Source organism: Rhipicephalus microplus, unplaced genomic scaffold (assembly GCF_043290135.1).
Source record: "Rhipicephalus microplus isolate Deutch F79 unplaced genomic scaffold, USDA_Rmic scaffold_32, whole genome shotgun sequence".
Classification (NCBI taxonomy): domain Eukaryota; kingdom Metazoa; phylum Arthropoda; class Arachnida; order Ixodida; family Ixodidae; genus Rhipicephalus; species Rhipicephalus microplus.
This window is the reverse complement of record NW_027464605.1, coordinates 3,297,875-3,318,162: the sequence shown is the minus strand read 5'-3', so window position 1 is coordinate 3,318,162 and position 20,288 is coordinate 3,297,875. Positions and strand designations below refer to the sequence as shown.

Here is a 20,288-nt window from a genome sequence, read left to right as displayed (position 1 = left end):
GTGAAATTGACAGTTCGATCCGTTAGGAACCCAACAAGACCAGAAGTCGCCTGCAAACTTAAACGTTGTGAGCAAACGGAAGTGCATGCAAACAGGCACGTACGTAATCTTGTTAACTCTACAAATGACGTGCCATTTTTGAAAAATCTTTCTCTCCCTATTGCCAATGAACAGCTAGATGCACCATCTGTTGGCTGGGATAATTTTTTCAATATAGGGCAACATGCTTCACTAAACTACTCACATAAATTTCTGCTTCTGGTAAAAAAATACCACACCAAACTCGGTAGATGCTTGATTGATTGATTTGTGGGGTTTAACGTACCGAAACCACCATATGATTATGAGAGACGCCAAAGTGGAGGGCTTCGGAAATTTAGACCACCAGGGGTTCTTTAAAAAGCACCCAAATTGGAGTACGCAGGCCTACATTTCCGCCTCCACCGAAAATGCAGCCGCCGCAGCCGGGATTTGATCCCGCTACCTGTGGGTCAGCAGCAGAGTACCTTAGTCACTAGACCACCATGGCGGGGCAGTAGATGCTTGATTGAAGGCGACTGGAGTCTTTTTGGAAAACACCTTTACGCAGCCCAGATAGTGCAGGACACTGAACAAAGTCTTACGAACGTATGAACACTTGATTGGTCCATAGTTTCCGGATATAGAACGACCTGACCGGACTTCGTCACTCTTGGGGCAATGCCATGAACGTTACCGAGTGGGCTGGACCAATCTGCTGCGACGCGTCGCAGCGAAAATACAGGTCGAGACCATGAAACGAAATGCCAGACGCGTGTTAGTACACTTATCTAAAAACAGAAGAGCTTTAAAATTTATGTGTAAATTAGAGAAAAAAGTGAACAGAACGTGCCATTGCAGGCAACGTTTCTACAAGCCGTGTTATCTTTGTCAAGGCAGCCAACTGTCCAAGCTACATTCGTGGCGGCAACAGGAGTTCCGTTTACTGAGAACCGCTGCTCCATTTATTGAGAGATCAACAAGGTCTATGTATGAAGCGAATCGTGCTGGAGACAGTTGTTGCAATTAAGCAGCAGTTCCGCATGACCCATATTTGTTGACTGAGCCTACTGTACAAATAAGTGCCAATTTTCCAAAGCCAAAGTGTGCAGCCACGCTTAAAAATTCAAATGCTTTCGTGGCACAGTCTTAAGCCCCGAATGTAGAAGAACGTATGAAATTTTGGAAGCGAGAACCTTTTGGTGCTCAGTTTTTCAGACTGTCCTCTCATATTTCAGGGCCAAAATAGCATTTACTCAAAGCCACAACTCTGCTATGTCTACTATTTACGGGCTTGAATCAGCACGTTCTTTACACCACGGCAATGTCCGAAAGTGAGCTTTACCGAAATGCCTAAATGATATGGGGGAAAGAAGACTGAAAATGAAAAGGGGTCACTATTCCAGTACAGTGACCCCGTGTTTACTGATAAGCACCGGAGCCGCACAGAAGTGGGATGACAGCAACGCAGGAAAGATGCCAGTACAATTTATTAGCTAACATTCAGTTATGATGAGCATCTTCAGTTAACTGCTCGGTAGCATGGGTGTCGGCAGGGGGGTGCAAAAAAGGCACTTGCCCCCCTCAAGCCTCACCAGCAGTTGCCCTCACCCAAGTTACACCAGTGTCGTCTCCTTCTCCCAGGCGCAATGCAACACTGGTTTGCACCCCCCAAGAAAAAATCCCGTGCTCGGTAGAGCATGGCATGGTGTAGTTGTAAGCATACTGCACGCTTTTAATGAGCTAGAACCCAAAGGCGCCGCGCCGCAGTTCAGGATGCCTCTTGGTGCAACACAGCTTCAATAACGAAAACAGCGTCATTGCAGCGTTCACGTGCCATCAGGAACAAAGTAGACATCAAGAATACCTTTATGACAAAAATGAGAGTACAGCACAGCCAGTGCCCTTGCCGTAACAGCGGCAACTGAGTTTTCAATGTGCTGCACACGACTGAAACGATCGGCTCCACGAGACAGCAAGTGCTGCTTCTTGGCGGAGAATTTTATTTCTTAACTGGCACACGCAGCAGGGAGGTCCAAACGATTCAGACGAGTCATCCACTTATCTGTTAGCCGAGTTTTCCTTTGTAAACGCTCCACGCGCGCCAGCCATTATTGATTCCGCCTTTTGCTGGCATTGGCAGCCCTCATCATGAGATACAAATTTGCAACTGGTGGTTGCACGTGGTTAAGGGGCTCGCGGCAAGTTTTCGGATGCATTTAGGACAAGCTGGCTAGGCACTGAAATGCCTGGTAAGTCTGGGATCTACTAAAACTACTTCGACAGAAGTTGTGGTCATCTGACCGGGCATATAAACAACATGAACTTATCTTTTCGGATGATTTTGTGGTCCCTATAAATAGTCCGTGAAATGAGACATTGAACGTATTGCCACAGCTGCTTTTTCGCAGTTTAGCTTGGCTCGAATTGCGTTGCACAGTGTCCACCGTGACATCGCTATCAATAAAGAAACTGTAAGTAGTGCGTCTTGTTTCTCAAAGCCGGAAAACACCCTTTGGTGCAGGTTTGGCATAGACTCGCCAAATTTTGAGGAAATGTAGCATGATGTAGCAGCCAGGGCACTTTGGTGCAGAGGTAGTAATCACTAACACAGGTCCTTCTCAAAACACAAAGAAGCTGAAACAACATACGGCATAGATGTTACGCACACGTAAACACAGTCGCAGTAAGAGTGGTATATTAATGTGGCACTTAACAGCATAATTCCAAGGGTAGTACGGATGTGCAGCCTGCCAGTATCAAGCGAAGCGATGCGAAGGTGATACATAAAAGATACACCTGAATGAGACATTGACTCTTTCGTTACCACACGAAAATGGTAATTTTTCATGTGTCTCGGGAAGTTTGCTTTGTCCAGTTTTAAAAGTACCCCAGCAGCATACAAAATTTGGCACAATGAAATGCTCTTTCCAAAGAAATATGTGTTGTAAAGCAACAAAATATTTTGGAATGAATAAAACTATAAAAAGTGTGGCATTTTGGCCATTGGATGGTTAACAGTGCAACAAAAACACTATATATGCAACAATATTCAATACAAAAAACATCCGGAAGATACATTTTGCAGATAAATGACCTAGGAACAGTATAAAAATAATTGATGTTGTACAAAATGTTTGCCTTCACATAGACAAAGAAAATCAAAACCGAGATGCTGCTTCGTTGCTCGTGCAGTGCGGTGAAGCATTGCATGGTTTTTCGTGAAACACAAGTGCAGTCGTACACTTTTCTCTGTAAATTTGTGTTGTCTTGCCATAAGCATCTCCAAGTCTTAAATATAGGAGGATACCCATGATGTGAATAATCTCTTTAAATGAGATGTCCAATAAACTTCGCTATCTCGTCTACCGTCACATCTTTCCATGAGCCACCTCACTCCGCATAGGTTGGTGTTCCAATACGTGCATCTGAGCATATTTCTTTCCATTTTTGTTCATATCGTATTAAGAAAGACAATATCGCACGCAGTTCTATACCGTTTTGCACTGCTCCGTAGTTAGGGCCAAGATGTGCTCCGGGGCCTCCTTATCGTTAAGAGAAGCTGTGCAGCCAGCGTCAGCCAAATGATTAATGTGTGACAAAGTTTATGCTGCCCCACACCTAGTAAATAAAAGTAAACCATAGGCCTGAAAAATGCTTTATTTTAGCCTCAAATGTACAACAGCATCAGATTGAGTTTCTGTGGCACCCTTCCCCGAGTTGATGCCATGCCTGAATATCTTGCTCTGGTTAACAATTTCGAGCCCCTTGAAAATTGCCTACTAAAAAAAAAAAAAACAGTAGATCACAAGGCCACTCCTGTGTAAGGCATGCTCTTCTTATTCCCTAATGACTTTCTCCTTTCTTTCCAGCCACCTGAAAAAAAAAAAATATTGAAAAGCTGTCAGATGTGCTTTGGGATCTCAAAATTATGTTGGAAAGGGCATGCAGCCTAAAACTACAAATAGACCCAACACTGTTTATGAACCCAATGCCAAAACTATTCCTTGACGATATGAATGAAAACACGAGTCAGTAAAACACTTTTACATGCGACATAAAGAATGCCTACAACTAGGCACAGTAGCAAATGACGTGGCAATGCACCGTCCTTCAATCGTAATGATGCGTATATACCAGGCGGTTTTATTGGCAACCAAGCACCCCACTGTTTGAGTGTATGACCTTGTCCATATAACAGCTACACACAACACCTTGCACAGCAGCACGTGTCGGAAGGGTCATCATTCTCTGGAGCACATAACGAGCAGAGAGTCGTAATAGTCAACTCCCGTATAAAAGTGCTCTCGTTCTGTGCAGATTGTAACTCAAATTCTTTGATTCTTTGTTTATAAGTTTCAGGGATAGTGTTAGGGGCTGCAAACCAGTGTTGCATTGGGTCTGGGAGAAGGAGACGACACTGGTGTAACTTGGGTGAGGGCAACTGCTGGTGAGGCTTGAGGGGGGCAAGTGCCTTTTTTGCAACTACACACATGATGCCAAACAGCAATAACGACAACAAGAACAGTTACTGGAATGAGCCAGTTACAGCTTACGCAGAAATAAATTAAAAACGTGAAACCTCAGGCCTGCCAGCACAACATCATAACCAATGGGATACATCTCTATATAAATTAGTTTGCATTAGCAGTAGAACATTAAGTAGTAGACTAGATTACTTTCTGTACCACATTACCAATTTCCATGACTTCTCAATTATTTCAAATGTCAACAGTTTTCAGTTTCACATCCAGATGTGCCATATAAAATTCCCACAATTGATTATGCAGCACCAAGCAGTGTTAGTTGATTGCTTATGTAAAAGTGAAAGCTCAAACTGGTGGCCTAAGCACAGTCGCATTTCAGAAGAGATACTATTCAAAAAATAAGTTTTGTTAGTCTGTAGCCTAAGGAAATGAAATTTTTTTCACATATATAAGCTTTTATGCTGATTTCAAATATGCAATTATATTTCTAGTAAGTTGCACAGTTTTCATTTTATGCCAAGACAATGTGTAAAATATAGTTCTGTTTTGGACAAACTTTTTATGATATTAAAACTTTTATGGTTCTGAGCCATTAATGGCTCATTTTGCTCCCCTTTAACTGCAGAATAGAAATAACACCAGAAGAAAGTGCGTATGAGACATTTTATTGGACAAAAAAAAAGTTGTGAGACTTAAAATCCTCAGCCCATACTACCGTATTTACTCGCGCAATCCTCGCACTCGAATAATTCTCGCACCCCCCCCATCGCCTAACAAAAATACAATTTCTTTTTCCCTCGAGTAATTATCGCAACCCCAAAAACTGCCGCAATAATGTCGTCTGCTCATAACAACCACTGATGATGTTAGCACGCACCGTCTGGCGCAATCTCCTAAGCACCAAGGGTACTACTATTGCACGGAGATTCAATCCCATCCAAGCCAAGCCAAAGTGGCAAGTGCGCATTGCGGCGTGTTTTATACGTTGCGTCGGTACTATTGTCGCGTTATGGAGTGATACTGAAGCTACACGGCTGCTTTTAAGTTGCAAGTGATAGATCATGCACTAAGCAATGGCAACAGGGCCACCGGAAGGCCCTTTGGAGTCTACAAGTTTTGTGTTCCCTACTGGTGACAGCAGCTGAAAGCCACCAAGACGCGTTCGGCCTGCCGTGTGCCTAAAACTGGGATTGATAGTAAACTTTATTTTTTCAGAAGGGAACTGCGCATGATTCTGTTTAATAGCCATCAGCCCAATACTGACGTCTTACGCTTACCTGTTGAGGGCTTCTGTTGAACGACCAACGCTACCGCTACGCCCACAAGCTTTGCGTATGATATTCTAATTCTCAACTATTTGCTCGCACTTTTTGTGCCTGAAATAAATCTTGCCTTGTGTTGAACCTGTGCTTTTATTGTTGAGGTAGGTTTTAATGAGTACTTCTCAAAGCTTGGTGTTAGTTGCTGGTGTGATAATACCGATTTGTGGCCACTTCGTTTTGTTTTTCGCTTTGTACGTTTTCATAGAAAGTTTTCCCCGCGTAATTCTCGCCCCCCCCAACTTTGCACCGGTTTTCCGCCAAAAAAAAGTGCGAGGATTATGCGAGTAAATACGGTAATTGCTTGCTTTAGGTTCGTAATAGCTATACAGGAAATATTATAAAGTGTTGTGAAGATATAAGGAAAATAAAATTTGATACATTAACCTTAAATATTCGGTATTCTGAAATTCATAGAAGTCATACATTCCTACATTAAACCAATGAACATTTGGAGAGGAATTTTCAAAAGTCGTTAATATACAAGAAAAAAGGTCGGCCATTTGAGGTTCACTATAACGAGATTTGACTGTACATGTGTGAAAAGAGGGCTGTAGAAATTATATTGGTGCAAAACAGGCACTTGAGTTTGCCGGCGAGAAATCCCGCCCACCGCCGGCGGTTGCCAATTTGCCGTGGTGCTTGCAACCTCACATGCAGCAAGCAGCTGAGCTGCTGTCTTCTAATAATATTTCAGCTGCTGCAAATAAGTCAGTTTCAGTGCAGGAAGAAGAAAGCTATAAATATCTCAATTTCTTGCAGCACCGACCACAGACCAATATCCTTTGCGAGAATGCAGATGCTCGCACAGCCGGCTGCTTGTTCCGTCATGCACAGAGTTTCCCAAAATTAACTAGAGGGAACTGCGGCGCTGCAGTCGTTGAGCCACCGTGGAAATGATGGGTGGTAGTGCACAGATTTGCCTAAACTTGGTGCTTGCGGCTTCAAACACACTTGTGGCCTTGTTTGTTCTTGTGCTATCACTTTTGTTTTGAATAAAAGAATCGATCATTGGGAGCTTCGAGAACCAATTTGAGTTAGTGAGCCTGAAAGGTGAAGATGATGAAGTTCAACTGCTGAACATTTGCCCATGTTCATTTTGCAACAAAGCGGTTCCAGGCTAGATGAAGCCAAAAGGGCACAAATCCATGTACCACCCATCACTCCCACGCCAGTTGCAGCTCCCATGAACAATGACGCCGGAGTTTCCTATAGTGCATTTATAAAAAAAAACTATGATGTCACAGCTTGTGACTGTGCCACTGTTGTCCGACTCTCGGGTTGCTCACGTGCTTTTAATGAATTATAAGTTGACCAAATGCACTGAAACTTCGCCAGGTTATTGTGAATGCACAAGGACTAACCTGCGTAACACAGATCATGATAGAAAATTAGGCGTCAATACCCGTTTAGAAGTGCTTGTGCCAGTACAAATAAAAGGGAGATGACCAATAAAAATTTTGAAAGGTAAATGTCTATGAACAATGGAAAGTAACAAAAAAGTAATACAGTTGAACCCTTTTAGCAGAGGCATGCTCTGGGCAGTAATTCTCGCCTAATATAAGGAGGGTACCATGTATACACTTTCTTATCAACCCATATTTTACTTTAGGCACACTGGTGTCTGCTATAACCATTTGTCTCTTACAGTCGAGCCCGACTATATTGAACCCGTTTATATCAAGTTATCCCATATATCGAACAATTCCTAAACACGGTAAGTTTACATTGAGAATATATAGCAAAAGTTACTGTTTTATCGAACGAAAATAGCAATGACAACTGATATATCAAACTCCATGTGCCTAAAAAGTGCCCCAGCAAGTTGGCTTTCCCTCGCGGTGGCGGAGAAAACTGCCGGCGCCACCCTAGAAAAAGTTGGTTAGACCCGGTTGTGCGCGGGTGAGCACCCCCTCCAAGAAATGATCCTGGCCCGCTCGCTGCGCTTACAGCCAATCAGAGGCCGTCGTGCTTTCTCGGAGGCGCGCGGAGGCACTAGAAGTGAGCACCATTTTTTCTTTCTTTATGCTTGTGTGCCTGCTGCTGCTGATTCAGCGTGGTCTGGGGTGTTGCCTGTTGGTGCTCTGTGAACTGTATTGGCGCGCTGTCATCATGGCTTGCGCAAAGAGGCAAAATTTGCCGTTCGCCGCGAAACTCGAAATCATCAATCGGGTTGAGCGCGGTGAAAAGAAGTCCGACATCGCCGCCACGTACAAAATTCCAAGGAGCTACTTGAGTACTATCCTGAAGAACAAGGCAGACATCAGGGCCAAGTCGGACAAAAGGCCAGGTGCCCGTGGCGCCCGACGTGTGCGCGCTGCTGTGTACGAAGATGTTGAAGCGGCCGTTTACAAGTGGTTTGTGGACGTTCGGTCGCGAAACATCCCGGTGTCCGGCCCTATGATCGATCAGAAAGCCAAGGACCTTGCTTTTCTGCTTGGCAGGAATGATTTCCAAGGCGGTTCAGGCTGGCTTCAACGGTTCAAAGAACGGCACGATATCGTTGGCAAAGCTGTTGCAGGTGAAAGCAGAGCGGCGGACCTGGACAGCGTAAAAAAATGGCTCGAGGAAAACTGGCAAGATATCGCAGCAAGATATAGAGCCCAAGATATCTTCAATGCGGATGAAACCGCTCTATTTTGGCAAATGTTGCCAAACAAGACACTTGTCTGTCGTGGCGACAAGACAAGCGGCGGCAAGGCAAACAAAGCTCGTGTCCGTGCTGTTGGCAGCTAATTTAGACGGATCGAAAAAGCTTCGACCTCTACTTATCGGGAAAAGCACGGCACCACTGTGTTTTCGAAATGCGCTGTTGCTTCCAGTTACCCACCGAGCAAACTCAAAAGCGTGCATGACCGGGGAGCTTTTCAGCAGATGGCTATCGTCGTGGAATGATGATTTGGTAGGCGAAAATCGCAAGGTGTGCCTGCTCGTGGACAATTGTTCATCGCACCACTGCAGTACGACCTTCAGCAACATCGAGCTGCGTTTTTTGCCCCCGAACACTACGTCCGTACTGCAACCACTGGATCAAGGCGTTTTACGCGCAACGAAAGCCGGCTATCGGAAGCGCCTGGTGGAGAGACTGCTGCAGAACCTTCGTGTCGGCAGGGAGCTTAAGATCGACTTGCTCGGAGCTATTTCTATATTGAGTAGACAGTGGGCAGATGTAAAGAAGGAGACGATCCAGAACTGCTTTAGGCATGCCGGCTTCCGCATGCCTGGTGATGACACCCCGAATTCTGACAGCACTGAAGACACCGCAGGTGTTTCCGCCGAAGTTTGGAACGAGCTGGCAGATTTCCCAGGTGCTATCGACGGATCGACATTCGACAAGTTCGTCAGTGCGGACGATGATGTCCCCATCATGACCCAATTACAGGATGAGGATTACCGTAATTACTCGAATCTAACGTGCACCTTTTTTACGGTTAAGCGAATTCATAAATCGCATGCGCGTTAGAATCAAGTACGAAACAAAAAAAAAAAATGAATACGGTCATTCTATTGCCATCGACACTTCAAAAATGGCCGCCCCTTATGTGCGTCGGCATGCCCCACGCCTTCTCTAGGAAGATGCCTGCCGCATGAGAAAAAAAAACAGTTGCCACACCCTTTCCCTCCTTCATTTTGAAAATGTTCTCGGTCGCTAGCGTCACTTGTGGCAGACGGTGCAACAACGCAACACTTTGCATAGCCTCCAAAACAATGGTGCACAGTTGCAGGTCTCAAACAACTCTCGACTTACGCGCCCCTATGGGCTGCAGATGAAAAACGCTTAGCTGGTATCGCCCGTCGCCGTGATGATAGTGTCGGTCGCGAGCGCCACCGCGTGGAGCTTGTTTAAAACTGAAGGCAGGCCAACTCTGCTGGGAGCGCGAGCCATTCCCCGGGCATCTTTCTAGAGGAGGCGTTGGCATGGCGCGTCGGCCATTTCTGCCAATACGTTTACCATGTGCGGCACTTCGTACGTGTGCCGAGGAGTTCGTCGTATCGTAGTGCATTTACATCGACGGCATGGAAGGGCCGACTCCGAAGACTCGACGAGTGCACCACGATGCTGCTTTTAAAAAAAAAGTAATCGCGTGTGCAGAAACGGACAGAAATCGGGCCGCATCGCGGTCATTCGGAGTTCCTGAAACGTGCGTGCGGGACTGGCGGAAACAGAAGCAGAAGATTGGCGACTGCAAAGCTTCACGTAAAGACTTCAGTGGACCGCAGCAGGGTCGGTTTCTGAAAACTGAAGAGCTGCTCGCCGAGTATGTGCTTGAACAGCGAGCGGCACAGCGGCCCGTGATGACAGAACTGCTCCAAGTGCGGGCTATGCAGTTAGCCTTGGAAAAAGGGCTAACGCAGAGCCAGTTCAAAGCGAGCAGGTGCTGGCTAAGTAACTTTATGAAAAGGAAAGGATTTTTACTCTGAAGGCGAACGGGCATATGCCAAAAGTTGCCGGAGGAGTACGAAGAAAAACTTCTCAGTTTTCAGAGGTTCGTCCTCAACTTGCGGCACAACAATGGCTACCTGCTTGGGCAAATCGGGAATGCCGATCAGACGCCTCTGTACTTCGACATGCCTGGTACCACAACCGTCGAGAAGAAGGGGGCGAAACAAGTTCGCGTGCTGACATCGGGCCACGAAAAAACTAGGGTGACGGCAATGCTCTGTTGCACGTCAGATGGGCACAAGCTATTTAAGCGGAAAAAGCTCCCGAAAGGAGTCGTTTTCCCAAGTGGTGTGATCGTGCGAGCCAACGAGAAAGGTTGGATGACGACGAACCTGGTCGCCGATTGGATCCACCACGTCTGGCGGAAGCGACCTGGCGCCAGTTTGGGCCTGTGAGCGATGCTCTTGCTCGACGCGTTCAGGTGCCATCTCGACCAGCGGATCAAAAACAAGCTCGCCGCGTGCAATACGGACCTTGTAGTCATACCTGGCAGCATGACGTCACAACTTCAACCGCTGGATGTCTGCCTGAACAAGCCGTTGAAGGACAAGATGCGGGCGCTTTACACCGACTGGCTGATCGATGAACGACATGATTTCACGCCAAGCAACAGGCTGAAGCGCGCCTCTCTGCAAGACTTCACTGCGTGGGTGAAGGACGCGAGGTGTGCAATACCATCAGCCATGGTGATCAAGGCATTCAAGAAATGTGGCATCTTGAATGCCATGGACGGTACCGAGGATGAGATGCTTTGGGCTGTTGACAGTGATAAGGAGTTGTCCGACAGCGACGAGGACTGACCTATTACACGACTCGTAACGCCACCGTAGTGGTCACAGTTTTAGCTAGAGGGCTAGCTGTTTGACTGTGTTTTATCTTTTGAAACTTCAGTGCATTAAAACCCAAATACTTGTTCTCAATGTGCAAAAGTTGACTCCTACGGACTTTTTTTTCTCTCCCGTCGCTGAAAATGGGTGCGCGTTACAATCGATGTCCTACTTTTTTTTTCGTCGCAGAAATCGGGTGCGCGTTACAGTCGAGGGCGCGGTAGAATCGAGTAAATACGGTACATTGCAGACGTTGTGCCAACCACGAGCCAAAGCGACGGCAATATGGAAATCGATGATGACCCATTGCCTACATTCTCCGAAGGGATTAGTGCACTTGCGTTGGTCCGGCGCTATTGCTTGAATGTGGAAGGTTGCGGCCTCAGCTGCTCCGACTCGGACAACGTGCCAGTCATATTGGCGGCAAGAAGCACAGTTATCCTTTGCACTTCTTGCCACCAATGCACGCATCCCCTTTGAAAGTCACCGTCTTGTCGGGCAGAGCTCTGAAAAATAGAGCAGTTTCATCTGCATTGAACACGTCACGTGGTTCATATGCGGCGATGTGCTCCAGCAGCTTCACATTTCTCCACTCGGTGGTCACGCTTTCGTTAACACTGGCCTTTTCGCCGCACACACTCCTGAAGACAAGTTCCTGTCTCTCTCGAAACCTCGCAAACCACCCTTCTGACGCTTTGAACAATTCAATGTTCATCATTGCAGCGTACTTCTCACCTTGCGCCACGATGAGAGGTCCGCTCAAAGGCAGATGCGTGTTGCGACAGTCAGTAATCCACCGGAGCAAAGCTTCTTCGAGCTGGGGATGAGCTGCGGTTCACAACCGCTTTCTAGAGGCATGAAACTTCTCTCTTTCGAAGGCTTGTTGAATCTGTTGTTCATTTTTCACGTACGTTCCCAACGTGCTCCGCTTCACGTTGTACTTGGCCATAACCTGCTGTCGCGATTCGCCGTTCTTCAGTGCTTCCGAAATTTCCACTTTACTCGCCAAGTTCTTCGCGTCGTAGTTCTGCCGCTTTTTCGGCGTTGCCATCACTGTAGCGCACGATGGTGGTGGCATGCAAATACGGTCACAATGGAAGAAAAAGAGAACTCCGCAAGAAGAGATGGTTCCGACACGACAACACAAGGGAAAATGGCGTCAGAGGCGCTGAGTGGAGAAGAAAGAAGACGCCGACGTTCGGTGACGCTGCGATCGCCCCCACTAGTTGATGATGATGGCGATGCCACTCAGGTTTCAGTTTCACTTTAGTGGTGCCAGCGCTGCTTTATCACACTTTTGTGTAGCAGCAGCCGTCAGCATTTGTCCGAATTAAGCGGTGCGGAGCCGAATTCCAACGAAATAACGAAGGTTTGGTCCCATAGATTAACATGCACTAGGGCCGGGACCAATAGAGCCGCCCGAATTATCCGAATTAACGGGTGTCAAATTAACGAGCTTTTACTGTGCTCAATTTAAGTTGTTATTGAATTAGTGCTTGCTAAGAGCAATCATCAATGGTCAGTGTAATCAATTACATTTCAGAAAACCTAATTGTAATCAGCTGTATTGCGTGGCGTGCACAACTCTTACAATCATAAGCAATCATAGGTTCGAAGACAAGACGCAAGATATTCAAGAGAATGGACGTTATTTCTTTCAAATGAACAAAACACCCACAGCATGGCAGGCCCGAATTACAACGGTGTGGAAAAGTGTAACTGCACTTACCCTCTTGAAGTCGCCCATGTTCGTGGCACTGATCGGGCTGCCAAAGATCACCAGTTGGTTAATGCGCGTGGTTTCGGTTCCCGTCTGGTTATCCTTGACAAAGAGCTGAAAGCGACAACGCGATGCTTCATTTTGCTGCAGAAATGAGGTCTTTATAGACATGGGAAAAAAAAAATTGAAGCAGCTTCGCTGACTCAATGCCACAAAGGCTGGTAAAACAGAAGGGAGCTGGTGGCATCACAGTAGCAGGCACTGTCTGTATACCAGGACAAATGAGGCCAGAAACTCTTCCTTCCTGTTCACTCAACAAATCTCTTAAAGTCTTTCTTCCTTTCCAATTTTCTTTGCCTCTTTATTCTTTTTTTTGTATCTTTTTCTTTGTTCTTGACACCCTTATTTCTCTCTCTTTTCTCTCCTTGTGATGAAAAAAAGTATAGACCATCTCCCAGAAGGGAACCATAATGGGATGCGAAACAGCAGCGGTGCGCATGCCGTTGACTCGCCTGAAACGGACGCCGACGCGGGTGCTGGAAGAACGGTTAAAAGCGAAACTCGGTGTAGCCTTTAACTCGAGTACACGTTTCTTTGAAACGCAAAGACACGGTATGCGGGTTGGGTTTCGTGTAAGTTTAATGACGACAAACAAAACGAGCCGAAAGAGTGCTTCCACTCGATGTGCGCTCGAACGTTGCGAGCGGTGGAGAGGGCGAAGCGAGAGATGTGACACACAGCAAGCGGCCACAGACTAGGAAGAGAGCGACGTCAACGTGAACGCTGCGAGGGAAGGCGTGACCTACTTGGCACCGCCCCAACACTTGCGGGCAGGAGAGCGCGTCACGGATGGAGAGACAGCATTACACAGGCTAGTCAAAGAGCTGCTTTACATCTAAAAAGTCCGTAAACAGGGGTTGTGTCGAGTTGGCGTTTCAACAAGCGCACTTGTCTTTCTCAAGGCTATTACAGGACTGATTTCGTTAATGCTAGCATATCTGCGCTTCGTACCTTCTCCGTCATTCTAACAAAGAAGGGGTAGAGAGAAACAGAGGATATGCGAGTGTGATAGAGCGTGGAGGTGGGTGCTGCTGTGACAAACTGTATGAGAGAAAGGCACACAGGTGTTTCGTGAATAAAAGAAGGATAAGAAAGCAGCGGAGATCTGAGGATGTACACATATCTCTGAACCACAGTTATCAGAAGCTAGCAATGGCAGGTTTAAAATTCCTAGACAGAGGGCCAAACTCGCATTGGTTTTCTCTGTGTACGCACCGCACAGAATTGATTCAAGAGCCCCTCTATAAACGGTTATGCCTACTGGCTGGAGTGTATTGAACTTGTGAGTAAGGTACGAATCCGCATATTTTCAGTCTCTTGCGGATCATAAGTTTGAAGGGAGTATGTAGAGTTCGAGATGGTCGAAGTTGTGCTCTGCTACATTAAAATGATGTGTCACTGCTCTCGATAATTTCTTTGCTGTGTCTGCACAATGACTGTGTAATCTAACATTAACAGGCTGTCCTGTTTCGCCAATGCACTGTTTTGGAAATGCTGCTACGATGCAAACAGGGAGACAAGGCTTACATTCAGAGAGCAGCCATTAATCAGGTTCTAAGCATCAAAGTGTCATGTTATGCTTTCGCTTTGCCGCGCAAGATGTGCATGATGTACAAAAGTTAAGCATTAGTGACAAGGACAGCTAAATGCTTTAGTTACAAAGTATGCATATTACATACTGTTTCTGCAACACAACAGGTGTCATTAGGTCATTTCGAGAAATAAAAACCTATTCGAAAAATCAGATGAAGTAAACTCACTCGTTGCAAGCGAGCATATACTGTTTGAAATTACTTGCGTATAGAACACATTAAACAATCGCCACAACACACTGTGGATGATGCTCCATCGTACTCAATAATTGCTACAGGTGCGAGCACAAAGTGACGTTTTCCAATCAATTTAGAGGACTTTCGGCTCGGCATTCCAGATTCAGAGGAAAATTGTATTCTAAAATGAAACTGGCACAATGTAAACAGCCATTAGAAGGGGGTGGAGTCAGTGATCAATCCAAACATGAAAGGGGCGGATGCATTTATTAAAAGCAGCCATGAGCGATACGAGTCCGTCTGTCGAAATGATGGCCTTAGCGATGCCAGACACTCACAAATTTTTCACCGAAATATGCCGTGAAGGTGCGATGAGTGGGTATGAGCCCCATACAACTGACACGGTCGGGAAATAACTGTGGCATCTGTGAAAAGACGCCATAGGTTAGGTAGGAGGAGTGATACTATTTATTTTTCTTTTGTTTAGGGGGCAGCTCGTACACCCTTTTGCGCACTGCATTCTCGATGCTAAGAGAATGTGCGAGGAGTGTTCCTGGAGTGGCTGTACTCTTTTAAAAAAGCATTTTGCACAGTTGCGTAAGATCGGATCCTAAAAAATGAGCTGCCAGCCTTACTTCGTATAACATTGCAATTTGTTGCTATCATGATCATTGCTTCACACTTGCAATGAAACTGATTTCTTTTATTGTTGATTGGTAACAACACAGATAATTTTGGGCCTTAAACGGTCCAATGTCATGCAAACAGGCGGACAAGTGAACTTTGGCACAGTTGGGGCAAGCTACACTCGAATGTGCGCAGCAAGGAGCAGGCATATGAAATCGTAGCAAAATGCTGCAATTGGCGCACTCGAACCACTTCAGAGTTTCTGGCTCCTACAATTTTTTTTTAAATGATACTTCGGAAACCGTACCAATGGGATTATACTGCAATTGCAAAACCCTTGCATACAAAGAAGTTGCAAAGGCCATTTTTTTCAACTATGCAGTTCAATTGATGCACTGATATAATGTAATAGATAACATACCTGCAGGTTCTGCACATTCTGGAACTTCACGAAACGGAGAGGCGTGACTGCTCCCTCTTCAACTTCCTTGCCGTTGAGCCTGCATGCAATCAACAAGCCGGCATCACAAATCCACACTTGGTAGCCATGTTTAGTCATCAGAACATTAAACATTCGCAAGTCCAGCTAGACAGCTTCTTTCAGACCCTGGATCGCAGAGCACGAGCTCTGTAATATCTTGAAACATGTGGCGAACTTCGCCGATCATTTGCAATATACAGTAGAATATCGATCATACGAATTCAAAGGAAGCACAGAAAATATTCGTATCATTCTGAATTCATATGAACCAAAAACAAGTTAAAGCTGATAATGAAGATGAAATAATAAATACAGTGCCAGAGCGAATATTGCGTGAAGTGCCCACCACAAAGTCATTTATTTCCATTTGCCAAATCAGAAATGATTGGTACTCTCGCACGGCTATCTGATGACCTGCGGTGGCCACATCAAGGAGCACTTCGAAACTACTGCAGAGTCCAGCATGTTCGACTGGCATAGTGATGAAACAGAAATAAGCAGCTGTCCACAACAAATGTCTGCTGCGATCTGATACTTGACAAAAAATGACACAGTTATTTGTTTTTTTTTTTTTTTTGTCAGGCGGTACGGTGATTCAATCGTATACTGGCCCGTCCCGTGGCCAACACAATGTGAACATATGCGGCAAGAACCCAATGATGCGAGCTTCGTGCAAGAAATGCAGAAAGCTCACAATGCGATTGCCAGTGCTCTATCCGCAATTGATGCTGTGCATGTAGTAGAAGGACTGATTGAGATTTTCTTTTGAATCATTTCACCTAAGAGGTCACTCACCCAGGAACAAGTTTCTGATCACATAGGCAGAAACTTGTTCCTCAGTAAGTGACCTAGAAACAAGTTTTACAGTGGAACCTACAGGAGAGGTGGGCCGTCTTCTTGCCATCGAGCTTATTTGAATGCCTCCTTCCCCCCCCCCCCCCCCCCCGCCATAGCAAATGAGCTTTTCGAGAAGTTCAATGGAACTCTGAAAACCATGTTGAAGAGGATGTGCCGGAACACAGGCCTTTGGCGCTATAGAACATTGTCACGATTGGTCTAGCATTGTTCAGTCTCGTTGCCCAGCGAGAAAACGATGACCTATGGACCGAACAGCTTGAACCACCCCATGCACCATGTGGAAAGCTTCCCTCTCCGTTTTCGTTATCGGGGTAGTGCATGGCGAACACTGAACTGTTTTGCCCACCTCAGTATCACGGAACAATGAAACTTCCTACCATAAAAATCCCGTGTAAACACATCCAAGCTAAATATAAGTACATGGCATTCTACAGACGTCCACTCATAAAAAGTTATGCACTGTACTTTGTTACACCGAGAGTTTAGTTATACTGATGTTTGTTGTATCAAAGCTTAGCTTTACATCGAGACATACACTTCCAACGTTTCCATTCGGGCATGAACTGTCGGGCTATGCGCTGCACACAGCTAGCCAGATAAGATAGGCTCCATGCAGCAATTACGCTTCTCAGTGTAATGGTGTCAGTTTGTGCATAGTAGCTAATAATGACAGAGACGTGTACTCGTGTATCATGGAAAGCAGACACACATATTTGTCTGCTGTGCTGTAAAGGCAGCCACTGTCTGTTCTGGACCATCTAAATAGTAGTTTCAAATTAGCTGCTTTGCATTGCCACCATGTGATATCAGATGGTCGTATGTGAGAGAAAGCATATGAGAGCAAGAATCAGAACTTAGACAAAAAGAAACCAGAGGCTTTATAGTGGGTACATAAGGCAACGTTTTATGGGGCATTACATTCAATTTATTGTCAGTGGTGTCGATACACGCTAGGCGATGCCAGCTGGTATATGGTGGCTAGAGTGTACTACCACTTTGTGCGTAGTTGGGTCACATTCCTGGCCGCAACGTAAGAACGAGGTTTCTCTCTCTCTCTCTCTCTCTCTATCTATCTATCTATCTATCTATCTATCTATCTATCTATCTATCTATCTATCTATCTATCTATCTATCTATATATATATATATATATATATATATATATATATATATATATATATATATATATATATATATATATATATATATATATATATATATATATATATATATATATATATATATATATATAAAACTGCCATTGAAGCAACAACACCAGCAAACTACAGCTTTATCCTCATGCAATGCAAGTATCATGCCAACTCACACAAGTGTCTGCACAGGCTCCATTCCAGTTGCATCGTCAAATCCCAGAGTCGTGGGCTGGTTGATGAACAACTTCACGGTTTTGGGACCCTGGGCTGCAAGAAATCACACGATACAGACCATATTCAGTCTATATAATGCCGCTGCCATCCTTTCCCTCTTCAAAGCGCAACAAAGCGGCAATCGTACGAACAAGTACTGCCTTGCTTCCTTAAGGTTTCAGTTTTTACGATTTTTCAAATGTGTGGCTGAACAAGAAGAGTCAATGCACACACTTGTCACAACCAGATCTAATCGCCAGATTATAGGATCTTCAATTACATCACAAATTACTGAAGTTTTCTGTGGGGCTCTGCTACACTTTTTCAACATGGTCAGAAGACGCTGCACATTGGTAGTCGAAGGGACGAAGGACACACGAGCCAAACACTATAGCATAGCACATTACCTAGAATTTACAATTAATTCTCAAGGTCCAATAGAAACCATTTTTTTTTATTTCTACAAATGATGCCGCATACCCAAAATGACCACACCATAAAACTAAATTCAAGGCCATGGCCGATTCGAGCATTGTTACTGTGGCCACTGTGGGATGCTGCCACATGCTCGGGCATGCTCCCGTGATGAAGGTAAGCTGTGCGTCAGAAGAAAAAAGAAAGCAATGAAAGTGCTCACGGTCATAATGCGCTTGTGACATAACTTCCTTACCCCATGCTGTTTCTGCCTGCTTAGCTTCCGGCACGCTCATTGGACGAGAGAAGAGAGCAAGCAGTCACAGCGTGCTACCTATCTCTAACTTTGCTCATAATTGAAGATTCTAAGAAATTTTCGTGGCACTCCATTCATGAGGGAATAAAATCCTTTAATGAAGCCTGGCACAGCGATGGGAAATGCTAGAATGCGAAGATTACTTTCTATGTCTTCCAGGCGTCACATCCAGAGGCAATGTCAGAGCATTTTTTTTTTCAGCAGCTCAGCAGTTTTCAGCTCAGCTCAGTAGATTTCAGCTCAGCGTCGTATGCAAGTGACCACACTACACTGCACAAGCTACCACAAGGCGAGTAATTAAGGAACTTGGGTCTAAACAAAAACTCGAAGACTGTGTTTTTATGCAGCACCGCCCATGAATTGCGACAAAACAATAGGACCAAAGTCGGTTCAGCCATTGTGCTGCAATTTATAAAAGTGAAATGGCAGGAAGACTACTAAGCACTTTTGGAAAAACAGCACACAGAATTTTGAATACGGTGGACAAATGCAGTGCTGTCAAAGCAAATTAAAAAAAATTTGCTGTAAAACGAAAACCACTCAGAATATAAGAAAAAAAAATTGACACATTTCTGCAAAACCTTGTATGTAGTTAAAGAAATAAAAAAATATAAAAATGCTGCCATTCGATACCCTTTAATTGGAACTGCCATATACCAACTGTCGTCAACTACCATGATTTTTTCATGTTTAAAGTGGGAACAGCTGCAGGGGTGCTGCACCTCCCCCTTAAGGGGGCAGACTGGTGTTTGGGACCAAACAGTGACAAAATTGACATATTTGGTTTCTGCAAGTATTTTTCTATTTCTCTGGCAATTTTTCCCACACCAGGAAACGGTAATTTTTTTGTAATGTCATTCTAACTGTCCGGATTCTTGGTGCTGTTAACATGCAGCACCTGGAAAAAAAGGAGAAACTACTTTGAGGGTTCTTTATAATATGCCGGCACGTGTGTTAGAAGCTCAGCTACAAATTTATGAGCACCTTTATGAGCATTGCAAAACATGCACACCATGGTTTTTACTTTTTGAAGAAGCTGTGTGTTTTAATTTTTTTACATTTTTCTCAGAAAAGTAAATTTACAACTGTTCAGTTTAGAGGCCTCAATATCTCTGCAGCTAGGCCTCATACAGCAATATTTATTTTTGCAATGAAAACCTGTATGTGTGTAGAATGCAAGTATGGGAGCAGAATTTAGAGCACAAGCCTTTTTATTTAATTACTCATCAAAATTGAAACACAATTCCAACTGCTTTTTGAAATGGATAGTTCATTTTACTGTTAAAATAACCAAAAAAGGCCTAAAAACAAACAAAAAACTCCTGCATAGGTACTTTCAATCTATAGTCATTCGTCTATGTTAGCATGTCATAAATATCACTTTAAATTAAGCACTTTTTTTCTATGGTGGTCTTAAACAATAGGGGGTGAACTTAAGTTATCTCAGGAACAAGATGGGTAACAGGAAAACTAATTTAATGTGAAATCAGCAGAAAAAACTTCGTAACTCTGTGCAGTTTGATCAAGATCACTGAAGCAATAAAAGAAAACGTCTAAGACCAGTCTGCCCCCTAAACACAA

General features: G+C 44.7%; 1 protein-coding gene across 2 annotated transcripts in view; it reads right to left on the bottom strand.

The window, feature by feature from the left end:
- Positions 1-3,660: 3,660 nt before the first annotated feature.
- The window catches only part of LOC119172823 (Thioredoxin-like), a 61,041-nt gene continuing 44,413 nt past the window's right edge, over positions 3,661-20,288 (bottom strand). For both annotated transcript variants that reach the window (XM_075884439.1, XM_075884438.1), the window contains exons 5-8: positions 17,938-18,031; positions 15,693-15,771; positions 12,825-12,929; positions 3,661-3,894 (exon numbers count right to left, since the gene is read on the bottom strand). In XM_075884439.1, the coding sequence (XP_075740554.1) occupies positions 3,865-3,894; positions 12,825-12,929; positions 15,693-15,771; positions 17,938-18,031 (308 nt within the window). In that variant the 3' untranslated portion in view covers positions 3,661-3,864. The remainder of the gene's footprint in view (positions 3,895-12,824; positions 12,930-15,692; positions 15,772-17,937; positions 18,032-20,288) is intronic.